Source organism: Ovis aries, chromosome 2 (assembly GCF_016772045.2).
Source record: "Ovis aries strain OAR_USU_Benz2616 breed Rambouillet chromosome 2, ARS-UI_Ramb_v3.0, whole genome shotgun sequence".
NCBI classification, from domain to species: Eukaryota; Metazoa; Chordata; class Mammalia; order Artiodactyla; family Bovidae; genus Ovis; species Ovis aries.
The window spans coordinates 13,911,968-13,927,307 of NC_056055.1; the positions used below are offsets into that span (position 1 = coordinate 13,911,968).

Here is a 15,340-nt window from a genome sequence, read left to right on the forward strand (position 1 = left end):
AGCCCCTGGTGGATTCTGGTGTAGTAAGGCGGTTAACTGGCTCTTAAATTCCAGCAGCATCAGCAAAGCCCCACCTTGGGACGGTCAGGGCACAGAGGTTAGATCACTGACGTCTGATAGAATCCTTCAGTAGAATCTGCCTTCAGCGCTTCGCTCTGCACCTTTCCCCACCAGGCGAAGTCCTCGGCTGCGGCACGAAATCCGAAAGCCACGGCACTCTTCTGCAGACAACCTTGCCAACGAGATGACGTACATCACTGAGACGGAAGATGTGTTCTATACCTACAAGGGCTCCCTGTCCCCTAAAGACAGTGATTCCGAGGTCTCTCAGAACCGAAGCCCGCACCGAGAGTAAGAAACTTGCTCTCCTCTCTTTCCTGTGTCTCCTTGTTGGGGCTGTTGAGGAATTTGCACAGGCCCCATGGCCATTTAAGAGGAGGCAGAGGCTAGAGCCGGCAGCCAGCTGCCTGGGGTGCTCTCTGCCAGGCTGAGAACATCAGTCCGCTCTCCCTTCCCCTACGAGCTGTGTGTCTGGGGTCATTAGCTCGCCCTGCTTTTTGTCAGTGACAGCAACCTACCGTCCACACACCCGTTAGCTCTCCTGAATGGTGTTCTTTCCAGTTGATGAGCAAAACTCAGTTTAAACCATTCCATACACCAGAGGTTGAGGGCGTGTTGACTAGAGCAGTGTGTCTCTAGATTGTCAGCATTTGTCCGCTGCAAGATTCCCCACCCCTGAAAGTGTGCTCATTTCTCTCTGCCCACAGAAAACCTTCTCAGATCCACAGTCTGTCCTCAGGGCATTTGTTCGCTTTGGTTTTTACTGAATATTTAGTATAAAGAAAAAAAAAAAAACATGCAGAGAACATCTCAGCATCTCAGATTTTCTTTGTTAAGTTTTTGTCAAGGACAGTTTGCATCAAATTCTTTTATGTTCCCATAGTCCTTTTTTTTTTTTTTTTTGGTGACAAACTCCCTTCACATTTCAAGATCAGGAAAAAATATGTCTCTCCTGAAATACTGCCTTGAATCCTTTTATTATTCAGTAAGATAATATCTGATTTACTTGATACCTGTTCGCCTGACTAGCAGGAAGCTCAGAGCTGCATGGCAGACTCCATTGCATTAGCTTCGCAGAGCCCAGATTTCTGACATAGTCCTTACTGTTTCTTCTCTGTCTTATTAATGAGTCTTATTTTTTCTCTGGTCTTAATGAGTTCACTGTTCTACCATGTCTGCACATTTTAGAGTAAGCTATCTCAAATCATTTTTTGAAGGGGACAAGACACAGATCATAAATGACAAAGTGTGATGGGAATGGATCTTTTTTTTTTTAGGAAGTCAACCATGGTCATTGGGTATCCGTTCTGTTTAGTTCCGTGCTGTGCCCAAAATGTAGAGACGTACGATTCCTCCCCCTGACAGCAGAGGATTAACAAGAACGCACTTCGGTTAATCTGTAAATTTTTACTGCTCTAGCTCCTAGGATTAAAGCCTTAAATGCATCCTGACCATTCTCTCAGCATCACAGGTGAATCAGGGATCTCACTTCACACTTAAGTGTGAGATTGCTCTCTCTCTGCTGTCCCTGACCGCAGCAAACATGGTTTCCAGTTTATCTGTGTTCTTAACACCTCTGGCTGAATAATCCTCTGGTCATTATTTCCTTGTGACCTGAGCTTGGATGATGCTTCTGTTGAAACGATCGCTATCTCTTGCTCCAACTTACAGCGCCGTTGAGCCTACAGTGGAAGGGTGTGAGTTCCTCTGTGGGGCACAGTGGTTGTGCATGTCCTACAAGGCAGGAGCCCAGGCGAGCGTGGCTGGAGCCAGTATGAGCCTGTCAGGGGCTATGTCGTTTTGGTGAAGGGAGGAGGAGGGTTAGGAGCTGACTGAGGGCTCTGAGATGCCCAATCACACCTTCCTCTGTGTCAGACCCCCCTGTTGTGGTGTGCCGTCCCATCATGGAATTGTACTGTCCAGTACAGTAGCCTCTAGTCACGTGTGGTTATTCAGATTGAAATTATTGAATGTAAAATAAAATGTAAGTTCAGTTCCTCAGTCACACAAGCATCATCTCGGGTGCTCTGGACCATGTGTAGATAGAGGCTACCAAACGGGACAACACAGATACTGCACATTTCCAGGGTGGCAGGTGGACGAGAGATGGATTCTGTCCACGGGTACGTGGATGTCCTCTGCTCATTGTGGGTACGTGGACGTCTTAAAGGGCTCCACTCGTTGCTGAGTCCTGCGGTGCACTTTATATACCCTTGGCTGCTCCTTGAGGGACCGTGAAGGTGAAGTAGACAAGTCTTTGCTTTCAGGGACCTCAGGCCACCTGGGCGAATAGCACATTATCAGCCTTCATCGGCACACTGTGGGGCTTGGTCCGTTTGATGAAAGGAGAAGAGAGTTTAGGAAAACGGCGGTTTCTGAGAAGCCTGATTACAGATCCTACCTCAGATCTTCCTAAGTGCAGTCTGTGACCCCACCATGGAATTACAGAGCATGCAGACCTTCACAGGCCAGGACAGCCACACACACGTGGCTGTTTGAATTTAAGTTTATTAAAACTCCATTGAAAATTGACTTCCTCAAGCCCTGTTTGGTTTAAGTAATTCCTGGCCCTACTCATCCCTGGGCCTTGCCCATCAATTCTTCCTGAAACTCCTTCATGAGACCTAGGAAAGTATATCATCCTGGGACACTCTTCATTTTGCAGCGAACCATTAAAAGTAGCAAATAATGGTGATTCAGAGGCAGCTTACCTTGCCGTGGCTTTGCCAGGTGAGCCACAGTAGACAGCTCACAGAGTCCAGGTAGCATCTATACTTTGCAAGTGGGATGAACAGTTGAAACAAGTTCAGCCCCTCGCACCTCACATAGGTAGGGGACCCCGTCCCACTGGCAGGAAGCCACCTTCTGCTGAGCTTTTCAGAGGCAGCAGGCCTCCATTGGTCCTCCGTTGCCCAAAGCAAGAAGGGAAGGTTGGTCTGTACTTGGTGAAAAAGCTGCAGTGGTTTCAGTGAGTACAGTCATCCCAAAGTACCTAAGGGGGATTGATTCTAGGACCCTCAAAGGTACGAAATCCACGGACACACAAATCTCTTGTAAAATGGTGAAGTGCGGTTGGTCCTTTATGTGTTAGTCGCTCAGTCACGTTCTACTCTTTGTGACCCCAGGGACTGTAGCCCACCAGGCTCCTCTGTCCATGGAATTCTCCAGGCAACAATACTGGAGTCAGCAGCCATTCCCCCTTCCAGGGGATATTCCCAACCTAGGGATCAAATCTAGGTTTCCTGCATTGCAAGCAGATTCTCTCAGGATTCCCTGAGCCACCAGGGAAGCCCTGATCCTTCATAACTCTGGATTTAATTTGATCCACAATTAGCTGAATCCATGGACTCCCAGGGTTGGCTGCAGTATTTGCAAAGTGTTTAAGAAGCAGTGGACATGTTTTATATAGCAAATTGGCGTGTTAAGAGGCAAGGAGAAATATCCTGTCAGAGATACCGGATGAAGACAGACAGCAAGGAGAGTTCCTTTTAGAAAGAAGGAGGACATGCAGTGTTCTGTACCCATGTAAACAAGAGGAAGAAGGAGAGAAAGGAAGAAAGAGTGATTCAACTTTGGCTCTCAACCCAGAGGCATAGCTCTGACTCTCTGAACATTGTCCTCGCGGATGAGTCACTGTGGTTTGTCGCGTATTTATAGCAGCGCGGCAAAGTTTATGATTATAGTTACGAGTCCTTGGCAGTTTGCTTTGTGCCCGAGCAGGCAGTCCTCTTGTTACCCCTCAGCCATTCTGTGTTCCATGCCTTGCTTCAGAGCCAAGGCCAAAATCTGCAGAGAAGGAAGTTTCCAAAAACAAAAACAACCTGCCACCCAGGGAAGAAATTTTTTTTAAAAAGGAGAGGGAGTGCCCCAGAGGAGAAAACGACTTTGCAGAGCAGAAAGCTAGAGGAAAACAACTTTGAGGGCAGATGAGGGTTGTGTTTGAAGAACTTTTCGGCCCCCATGATGTCTTGGCCGTTTGCTCATTTCCTTCTCCAGAGCCTGCCTTGTTCCGGGGACATGGGGCAGCTGTCGGCTTTTATTTCCAAACTTCTGTATGTACAGCCATGTGAATACACTTCATGCTACTGAGCTGTACCCTTGAAAATGGTAAATTTCATGTGTATTTCACCACTGTTTTTTAAAATGTTTTAAAATAGCCTCTATGCATTGGAAGGTACTCTAGGTATCCCCTTCTTCAGCTGCATCACCAGGGGTAGGAATTCCCTCTGCCCTGTCACCTGATCACCCAGCTGGTGATGAGCAGCTCTCCTGCCATGGGGCAGCCTGCTGTCCTGGGCAGCCTGGTTTCCGAACTGTGTCTCCCCGCAGGAGACCAGCCAGCGACAGGGTTTCACAGGAGTTTTGTGTTCATTTTCCCTGCACCTTGCCTGCCCTTCTCTTGGCCTCAGGCTGCTTGCATGTGGACGTCTGATGACTACTTTAAACCCAGCCTGGCCTGGCCTCAACTCATCATCTTCTGTCCAGCCTGAGGCTGCTCCTGTGTCTTGGTGAATGAGGCCATGTTCAAGAACCACCCTCTTGGCACCTGTTGGGACTTCAGGCATCCTCGACAACTTCTCTTGCACCTGCATCGTCTAGTTCCTCACCCGTTGTTTCTCTCCCACAAACATCTCTTGACATGGACCCCTCCGCCATCCTCCCCATCGCCTTGCCCGTGTATAACTGCCATCATCTCTCAAAGGGATGCTTGCAGCAGTGTTCTGAGTATCCTCCTGTCTTTGGTCTCTCCTCCTCCTTCCAGACCATCCTTAACAAGGGCTCAGTTCAGTTGCTCAGTCGTGTCCAACTCTTTGTGATCCCGTGGACTGCAGCACGCCAGGCCTCCCTGTCTGTCACCAACTTCTGGAGTTTACCCAAACTCACGTCCATTGAGTCGGTGATGCCATCCAACCATCTCATCCTCTGTCATCCCCTTCTCCTCCTGCCCTCAATCTTTCCCAGCATCAGGGTCTTTTCAAATGAGTCAGCTCTTCGCATCAGATGGCCAAAGTATTGGAGTTTCAACAAGGGTAACAGGCTTATCTTCCTGAAATTCAATCCTGAGCATGTCGCTCCCCTACTTAGGTGTCTTTTCTGTGCTTTTTCAAAGTTTCATGCCTCTGCAAATGCTGCAGGTTTTTTTTTTTTAATTAGAGTTTTATCTAAAATACTTTCTTCTTCCCTCCTGACTACCTGTTTAAACCGCTACTAGTTTATCTTTGCCCCCTCTTCTGTGGAGTCTCTCGTGGCCTCCCACTGTACCCCAGACATCTGAGCATCTCCCTTAGAGCGTGATGATAATATTTGATTTATTAAATCTATTTATTAAAATAGACAGTGAGCTCTCCGAGAGCAGAAGTAGTGCCCTGTTCACCTCTCCTTCCCCCAAACCTGGCATGATGTCTGGCACTTAGATATGCAATGACTGTGTGGATAGATGGACAGACAGACACGTGGTCACATGAAACGGGATGCAGCCCTTGGGTAATGCCCAGACCAGCGCCCAAGTTTTCATAATGGGTGTCTCCTCTGCCACTTCCATGGCAGGTCGCCACATCACATGAGCACACAGCATCTGATCTGCACACCAAGGACTCAAACGGGTTTACTGCGACAGGTTTTGCTTAACTGTCCTCTATCAGCAGTTCTCTGTGGCAGGTGCTGCTGCAGGGTATATATGCGTGAGAAATTCTCAAAAAATTCAAGCACAAAATGACCAAAATATACCCAGTGCTTTCTTGTTATTGAGGTATCACAGCATCCAAGGGGGCAGCCTGGGGACGGTGCATGACCTGTGACTCCATTAGTGATGAGACAGAGCTCAGAAAGCAGCATTTCTGACCCGTGTTCCCTCCGCCACCTGCGTTGCTTCTTGCGTGAAGTTTTGATCTTGGGCCCTTGGCGTGTATTGCAGAAAGAAAAGTATCACCTGAACAATGTCTCCACATCACAAACACCCAAACTACGGAGACACTTCCTGTTCCTCAGTGCTCCTCACATCAGGATCCATGTAGATTAGCTGGCTATGTATGAAGTGCCCTTGGGGAGGAACAGACAGAGGGCTAGGGTCTCTCCCAGCCTGGAGAAGCTCATAGGCTTGAGAGAGAAATGCCGTCCGGAGCAGCTCCCATCCTGTCAGGCGCCCCAGTAACAACTGTGAAACCTTTGGTGGGAGCACAGCTTGGCTTGGCTGACAGGTTTGGGGACGGTGGGGGGTGGTCTTTGGAATTTTCTAGAGTGTAGGAAAGAGTGGTATAAAAAATATCACGTGGTAAATCTTGCCATTTTAACTTTTTCTTTAACCTTGCTTCTCTTCAGAGAAATGAACTCTGTCCTGGCTTTTGTTTCCGATGCCTACTGCGTTTATGGTTCTGAAGCGTCGGCTTCTGAGGGCGAGCACCCGTTTGTCTGCCGGTCAGTCCGTCTGTCTGTCTCTGCCCCTTTCTCCTCCAGGAGCTGGGGGTGGCCAGGCCCTCCCCGACTGCTCTGGCTGCCCCTTCTCCTGCCTCTGGGACAAACTGCTTGCTGCCGGTCTCTCTCCCTGCCTTTCTTGGCCCCTTTCACAGTTGGCCCCTAAGCCTCAGCAGCCCCCTCGCCCCTCCCTCCTCACGTCCTGCCCCAAGAGGGGAGGACGGCTGCTCGGCCTGGCATCCTCACTCGTGGTGTCCCTGTGCTGCGTCCAGCTGCCACCTTCTCATTGCATCTCATCGTTTGATGTCCTCCTTGCCATCTGTCTGTCCATCTTCCACGCTGAGCCGAACCTTACTGCAGCCTGCAGGGAATGTCTGTACGTGGTGGCTCAGCCAAAAAAAATATTGTCACGTTTAATAAATTACCATCTAAAAGTAACCTCTCCGCCCCTACTTAGAAAATAGGACTGAGGACATAATGACTTTGAATATGTTATTTTTGGTGGGTTATATGTTATTTTTTGTGGGTTGCTTTGGGTAGACCACTAAGTTTGATACTGGAAAAGAAAAATACTTTAAAACCTTATAAAGTGCCGTCTAAATTCTATATGACGTATTTCAAAATTCGGAATTTAGAAGTTAGATATAGTGAATGCAAAGATGTATTACACTTTACTGAGAAGCCTGCCCACTTCTGCTGCGTCGCCTTCTCTTCTGTTTGCATGTCGTCACCCTTTCCATCATGCTCATCTCCAGATTCTTCCAAATACTTGAAGTATGAATGCTGTCGGCAGCTTGATGTTAGAGGTTCAGTCCCACGCCTAGCTGGAAATAGCGTTTCCTGAATCCTTTGGGCTTTATCTTGTTTGGCAACTTCAAGTCTCCCTTTCTGCCACTAGGAGGTGCTCTTAGAAACATCAAAACAGAAAAGTTGCCCTACTTGAGAAGTTTTTTTTTAGTTTCCTGTTACCTAAAGTCATTTATTTTCAGCCTGAAAACATCCCGCTGGTACACAGCTTTAAGTCCAAAATCTCCTCGCTCTGAAATGCTTTCACATCCATAATACCCCTTAACCGGCAATTTGAGCACCTTGAGTTCAAGCTCTTCTCTTGCAAATAGCTCTGTTTCTACACATTCTGTCACCGAAATTTTGTATTCAAATGAATTGGGATTGTGAATCACTTTGTATGAGTAAAACAATATAGATTTTATATTTAAAGTAAGCTAATTTAAACTTTCTGGGAAACAGAGAGGTACTCCATTAATGAAAAAAAAAAAAACACCCTGGAAAAGAACCTGAAATAAAGGTTTAGTAAGAGGCAGCAGTGACTGTTGTCTGTCTGTCTGTCTGTCTCACTGTCTTTGTCTGCTCACCTTTCCCATCACTAACCTGGAGTGAGGTCAGAATGTGCAGGAGTCTGTGCAACATGAGGACAGCCCCATATTCTGTAGGCGTTTGAAGGCATCTTTTGCTCACCCTGTGGCCCTGGAAGGAGTCTAGTGTGGGTGTGCGTGATGCAGAGGAGTTGTGTGTGCTACGCAGCGTTCATCCTTGCAGCCCTGAGAGGTTGGAGAGGATGGTCTTAGGAGCAGATCCGGTGGCTGGGAGAGGGGAGAGGTGCTCAGGGACTCATGTTCATCAGACTCCTGCTGGGTGAGGAGAAAGCTGTGTGACCTGGGGCAAGTCACTCAGTGCCTTTTGACTGGTTTCTTCATCTGTGAAGTGAGAATGGAACAGATGAGCCTAGAGGTCTTTGACACTTCTCAAAGACAGCGTCATCCAGGAGAACTTTCTGCAGTGGTGGAAGTCTTCTGTGACTGGTCTTGTCCAGTGCAGGAGCTTCTAGCCACATGTGGCTATTGGGCATTTTTGCAGTGTGACTGGTACAGCTGAGGAATTTCCTAATCTTCACTTCTTTAAATAGCCACTTGTGACTGGAGGCTGCCATATTGGACTGTGCAGCTCCAAGGTACAGAAGTACCTATATTAGAGAAAAATAAAATGTATGATCTCAGCGGAGGTGATAAGTGGATGTCACAGGTGAATAATGTAAACTAGTATTGACATAAATTGTCCTGAATGTGCAGAGTCAGTCCCATTTTCCTCTGGGTAGCAAACTGTCCTATGAAGCAGAGCTATGAGCGGGAATGAGATGGAAGAAAAAACTTTCAGCTGTGATGGAGACCCACACATATCTGAGTGAGCTTCAATAATTAAGCACCAGAGTAGCTGGGCACAGCTCCCTTGTTACCCTTCTAAAGCTGCTGCATTTTCAGCAGTTCTTGGTACTGCCCTGCTCTTTCCCCTTTTCCCCAAAACTAAAAGCTGATGCTATTGAGGCCAGCTGGGGGTGTGGGCAGCCAGTGGACTCTGGGTGTGCACAAGCCCTGGGCTTGACCTTCAGAGCCCCTGTAAGGTTCTAAGGATCAGTGACAGCCGTGAGATGCCAGGCTCTAACAGTCAGTATTGTGTGCTCTGATAAAATATTAATCCAGTTATTAAAATATCTCCTCCTCCCCCACGATGAAGGAGTATATCCGAGAACAGCCCAGCACAAAGCTGCCTGACCCAGAAGTCATCCAGTTCTGTGTCTCCATCTTCAAATGCTCCAGGCTCCTGCTTCCGGGATGGCGTCGATCAGCAGTTCCTAGAGGACTTCCACAGGGTGACCGAAGGGGGCTCCACCGAGGACTCCAGCCAGTACTACTGTGACAAGGTGGGGGGCGGGGCGGCTCAGGTGCTGTGGCCAAAGCAGGGCCAAGCCGGCCGGGCTTCCCGTGTGGGGCCGCCTCTTAGGCAGTTAAGTAGTTAGGACTCAAAGGAAATAGGTTATCACCAATCACTGGAGAAAGAAGTAACGTGATTGACGATTTTCTGACATTTCCCAGAACGATGGTGACGGCTACTTAGTCTTGATCCGCATCACGCCGGATGAAGATGGGAAATTTGGATTTAATCTAAAGGTACGTTGTGTGTAATTTATAAGGACGTGTGATGCTCTGAAGCACTCTTCAGATGACTTTTAAACTTCCATTACAAATGTGCCATAGACCTAAGGCTGTGTAGGAAAATTGGCTTGGCCTTCAGAATTGGGAGCTTTTCAGTGGGGCCATAGGAGTTGCCTCATACCAAGTGCCTACTCTACATACTTGTTTATATCCCCTAATTGAGGATATAAAGAGGATCGTTCATATCCCCATATTGAGTCCTTTTATTAAGTGGTGAAATTGGTATTTTGAAACATTTTATAGATGTACACTAAGGGGCTTCCCAGGTGGTGCTAGTGGTAAAGAATCCTCCTGCCAATGCAGGAGACCCAAGAGATGCAGGTTCGATTCCTGGGTCAGGAATCCCCTGGAGGAGGAAATGGCAACCCACTCCAGTACTCCTGCCTGGAGAATCCCATGCATAGAGGAGCCTGGTGAGCATCAGTCCATGGGGTTGCAAAGAGTTGGACACGACTGACTGAACACAGGCTCGGAGAGATGGGAACCCCTCAGCACTGCTAAGAGAGAGCAGGGATTCAGGTGCAGGGCCATAACCTCCTCTGTTTCCCTCTAGGCCGGCTCTGCACACTATGACCTATGGGCCCAATCCCATCTGTTCTTACAAATAAAGCTTTATTGGAACACAGACACCCCATTCATTTACAAATGGGTTATATCTCCTTTGACATTTCGATGGCAGAGGTGCTAGAGTGCCCTCTGTCCCATAAAGCCACAAAAAGTATTATCTGGCCCTTCACAGAAAAGGTTTATCAGCCTTAGAGCAGAGTGAGAGCAGGTGATCTTCGCTGCCCACCCTGCAACTGCCATCATACACTCCTTTCTGATAGCCCAGCAGCCCCGCTGACAGCCAGTTCTCAGAGGTCAAAAGCCCTCACAGTCTGAAACCTTTCCACAGCTCCTCCCCTCCACCGTAAACTCCTCTCCCAGCAGTGCTTATGGGCTGGGCTTTTAGAGTCTTTTTCCTGAGGATGTTTGCATTTTTTGAAAGGAGCCTGCTTCTTCCAAGTGCATCTTTAGTCCATGGATGGTGGGGATGGCAGTGGGAGGCTTCTGAGTGGTCTTCTGGTTGACCCACTAGACCCATAGCCTCTGGAACCTTATCATCCTAAAAGGTACCAACCCTTGGGAGTAGAATATATTTAAGTGAAAGTTGAGCCCTCCCTTTGTGTCAGAGATATCTGCATGTCTTTGGTGCTCGGAACAACTCAAGTGGTTTTTAATGTATATGTTTACAGGGAGGAGTGGATCAAAAGATGCCTCTTGTGGTGTCAAGAATAAACCCAGAGTCACCTGTAAGTAGACGTATTCTGTAATTTCCCAAGTCCGTTTTCCCATAAATGTAACAGATTTCTATTTCTGTGTCCTGTTTCTTTTTTACCGGCAGCATAGAGTGTGTGTCAATGCATGCATAGAGATAGGAAGAAAGAATTTTCCAGGGCCTTGCTGCCTAGTGTGGCCCCCAAGGCTGCAGCACCAGCATCCCTTGGGAAGCTTACTAGAAATGCAGATTCTCGTACCCCACCCCAGACCATCTGGACCAGAATCTGCATTTTTAACCAGATCCCCAGGTGATGGGGAGGCACATTAAAGTGTAGAAGTCCTGCTCACAAGAAGGCAACTGGGGCGTAGCGTTTGCTGTTCTACAAGCTCTAAGTGGGCTCGTGGGTCTTGTGCCTCTTCCCCCATCCCACCCCCACCCCACCCCATCCTCAGCCCTCTGCCTGGGCCTCTAAGCATCTAGGAGATGATTTTTTTTTAAGCATTGAGCACCAAAGAGTCCCTGTACCTCCTAAGAAAGGGGCCCATTTGGAGGTTTTACTCTTAAGAAGTCTTTAAGCTTGTGCTTTACTTTTTCTTACTGTTTATGGCCTCTATGAATTAAGAAGCCTATTGATCAGTTACATGGCTTCTTGTCCATAACGGTTCGTGCCTTGGGGGTTATGCTTGCAAAGGCTTTCTCCATCACAAGATAGCTATATACTTGCTTTTAGCTGACAAATCATTTTCTACCAAAACACCTAGAAAAACAGAAGATAGAGGTATTAGAGTCATTCTGACATTACAGTAATAAGTGAAGCTTGACTGCCATAGAGAAATGGCCTCAGTACTTTTTTTCACTTTATTCTGAAATGTTTTCATTCGTAATGTAGGTTCTGAGCAGCACTTCGTTAAAATCCCACCACTAGCCACCATGTCAACATAGCAGTGGCTGTAATAAAAATAAAGGCGGTAATGCCAGGGGGAGAAAAGCAGAACTTGGTCGCGGTCTCCAGTGTCCAGGCTCAGAAAGCATCAGGTTCTCCCCTTGAGGATTATGTTATGGTAACGAAAGAAACTCACTCTTCCCCTGCATGCAGGCAGACACCTGCATTCCTAAGCTGAACGAAGGGGATCAAATCGTGCTAATCAACGGCCGGGACATCTCAGAACACACCCATGACCAAGTGGTGATGTTCATCAAAGCCAGCCGGGAATCGCACACGCGGGAGCTGGCCCTGGTGATCAGGAGGAAAGGTAACAGCCCCTGAGGGAGAGGAGCCTTAGTGAAGAGGGCCTTCTCGGGCCCGCTCCTTGGTTTCGAGATGTTGTGCTCATAGCCAGCATCGGTAAATCAAGAGCTTTCCCCTGTTGGGAAACAACTGCTGGCTGACTTCTCACTTGAAAAATGTGGAGATTTGGCCCCACAGGGCCCCATCCCTCATGACCAGTCCTCTGCAGGTAGGCAGCACCCCTGCCCCCATTTTCAATACAAGACATGACATTCCTCTCCCCTGTTCCTCGCAGGTCCATCTCAGCCCCCTCCACGCACTCCTCTTAGCTTCCTGCCTCTGCCTTCATTTGCATTTTCAACCCTTTCTCAAAGGATCGGGTTATATTTCATTCATGTGCATTTGGTTTCGTTGGAGAGGCTTTAGCAGAATGGGGCCGGAGCCTGGCTGCCTCAAGGCTGTTCTAACTCTGCCTCCTCCTGGCTTCCAGGACCTTGAGCAGATTTCTTACCCAGTCTGTGTTTCAGTTTCCTCTAATGTAAAATGAGGATGACATAGTCGCTACCTCCCGGGATCCCTGTGAAGATAAAATGAGGCTCATACTGGAAAGCATCAAAGATGCTGCCCAGTTCTTAGTGGGTGTTGGAAGGGCAGCCTCTGTTGAATACGGCTACTATTAGTGTTGTTGTTGTTATAAAGTAGGAAGCCCAGTCCTCGAATCCTCCTTCCCAGCTTTCAGACACTGAAGGTAAATGAAGCAAGTGACTCGGGCCCTGGCCCTGCATCTCCGTCTGGACTCACAGTCATTGGCACAGCCCACGCCCCCCACATACCTGCCGTCTTTGTTCCCACTAAAACTCCCAGTGCCAGCGCTCATCCCACCTCCTCGGTGAGGTCCTCCCGAATCTCTCCAGCCCCCTAACCCAGCTCCTCCTACCACCCATCTCCACCAAGCCCAGCTCCACCCTGGGCACATAGTAGGTGTCACTAGTGACAGTGGCTGACATCTGTGCAGCTCCAGTGAAGTGCCTGCATGGTGTTAGTTGCTTTGCATAATTACCCCCTTCCATTCTTACAATGATCTCATAAGGCTGGTATTCTTATCCCCGAACGAGGATAACAGTCACAGAGAGGTTAAGTAACTTACTGTGAGTCTTGTAAGGCCACGTGATGGTAGAGAAGGAAGGAACCCAGCAAGTGGAAGCAAGCCTGTCCATCACGTGAAGTGCCAGGTGACCTGCTGGCTGATAAGGGGCGGGGCCTTGGGGGAGGGGGAGGGGAAGTGGCGTCCGAGTGCTCTGGCCAGGCCTTGGGTGGGCATCCCCCACTGACCCATGGCAAGCGGCCGGCACCTTTTTGAGGTGAGGAACAGAGATGTTTGTAGACTAGTGGAGTTGCAAGAGCCGTGCCACCGATTTTCTATAACTGTCATGATAAGTTCATTTTTAAAATAAACATTTAAATAAAAAAATAGTAGTAACAGAGAGAGTTACAGAACCCATGAAAATCAGTAAAGAATCTGAGCTTCTGTGATCAGTGAAACGAATGGTCCCTTTAGAGTCAGACGTGTGGACTGAATCCCCGGGTCCCACCCTGGGAGGCTGGGTCACCTTGGACAACTCTTTTGCCTGTGAGCCTATAAAGTAGGAATAAATAACTAAATAAGGTGGGAATACTAGTCAGCACTGTGAGGATTCAGTTCAACTGTGTGGCAAAATATAAAAGTTGTTTCTTCTCTTTTACCTTGAAGACAGTAGAGAGTCACTGAAGGCTCTGGAGTAAGGGAGTGACTTCTCTTTCTGGGTCGAAAGGGAGCATTCAGAGATGATCCCAAAGTTTGACGTGATGGTGGACAGAAAGAGGCACATGAGGGAAGTGGTGTGCATGGAGGGGAGGAGGAGGTGCTCTGTTGGTTTTCACCTGTATCTAGTCTGACGTGAAGGGAGAATTCTGAAGAAGAAGCTAAGAGGTGTCTACTCCAGAGCCTCCCACCTAACAAGAGCCTTGAGTTAGAGATGAACTGACCTAGTTCTGTGGGGTAGGGGTGTGGGCAGCGCCAGACCCCATACCAGCTTCCTGGGAAAATGCCTGTTTGAAGGGAACCTGAGAAGGAAAGAAGAGCTGGGTAGAAGAATATCCAGGTTGGAGAAAGCAAAGGGAGAAAATGTGTTCTCTTCAATGACATGTGTTCCCGTCCTCTTACCTCTGACAAAAGCCTCTTGAGTCCTAAACACCATCATTTAAGGCTAACCAGAAAGATTAGTATGTCATTTTGTATAATTAGCACATATTGAATCATTCAACGGGAAGTAGTATCTTTGGTGAAAATGATTACCATGTGCTTAATCATTTAATAAGATGTTTTAAACTGTCTGCATTCAGGTGTCACAAGTATAATTTGCGGGGGAGGAAACTGATCCCCTGCGCGTGGCTGGGCAACCCTGACGCACCCTTTCTTGTCCACTGCAGCTGTCCATTCGTTTGCCGAAATCAAATCTGAAGATGAACTGAACCAGCTCTTCCCAGAGGCCATCTTCCCCGTGTGTCCGGAGGGCGGGGACACGCTGGAGGGTTCCATGGAGCAGCTAAAGAAGGGCCTTGAAAGTGGGACGGTGCTGATCCAGTTTGAGGTAAGAGACCCCCGGGGCCTCGGTAGGCTGCTGATGGCTGCAGGGTCCCCCGAGTCGTCACCAGGCAGCCGGACTCATCGAGGAACCCCTGAGGGGCTCAGGGCCTCCGGGAGAAAGCCGGGGCGGGGTGGCTGGGGCCATGGCCCATCCCTGAACTCTGCCTCCCCTTCCTGTTCTAGTAACGATCAGTAGTCATGGAGAAATCTGTCAGAAACCGAGGAGGTGGGACTCTGAGAATGTTTAGCTGCCAACACAAAAGCTCAGAACACTCGCAGTCGAAGGTGGTGGAGAGGCAGCGTGGGCGAGCACAGAGGGCTGATGGAGGAGCCGGGCCCTGACCCCAGCAGGCATGCTGTAATTTGGAGCACTTGATACCATCCCATGAGGGCGCAGGGGCTGGGCTTCTCAAGTCCCCCAGAACCTTGGGGACATGAGTGGGGATCAAAGTCAGACCCCGTCTTCCCTCCCCAGGAGACACCTCTGCTCATGGGATTGAGGTTGTTGACAAAGGCACACGCAGAGACTCTGCAAAATCAAGTAGGACTCGGGGAGGCTCAGTTTTCAAGTCAGTTTTACTGACCGCCAGCAGCAACAGCAACAGAATATAAATAGAATGTATTTATCTTCCACATTTTTTAAAAGTGGTAGAAGACAGAGTCGTTCATGCAGTGAAAGATAACAGAAGTGAACAGAGAAAGCATAAAACAGGCCGTTGAAAGACAGTTGATCATGATTAATGACA

General features: G+C 48.4%; 1 protein-coding gene across 35 annotated transcripts in view; it reads left to right on the forward strand.

The window, feature by feature from the left end:
• Positions 1 to 15,340, forward strand: part of PTPN3 (protein tyrosine phosphatase non-receptor type 3) — a 157,761-nt gene that overhangs the window by 113,677 nt on the left and 28,744 nt on the right. For 11 of the 35 annotated variants that reach the window (XM_060408950.1, XM_060408959.1, XM_060408938.1 and 8 more), the window contains 6 exons: positions 175 to 351; positions 9,001 to 9,187; positions 9,360 to 9,434; positions 10,715 to 10,771; positions 11,837 to 11,993; positions 14,438 to 14,598. In XM_060408950.1, the coding sequence (XP_060264933.1) occupies positions 175 to 351; positions 9,001 to 9,187; positions 9,360 to 9,434; positions 10,715 to 10,771; positions 11,837 to 11,993; positions 14,438 to 14,598 (814 nt within the window). Of the gene's footprint in view, positions 1 to 174; positions 352 to 6,378; positions 6,475 to 9,000; positions 9,188 to 9,359; positions 9,435 to 10,714; positions 10,772 to 11,836; positions 11,994 to 14,437; positions 14,599 to 15,340 lie in introns of all 35 variants that reach the window. The other 24 variants (XM_060408936.1, XM_060408955.1, XM_060408932.1 and 21 more) reach the window with 3 other exon arrangements.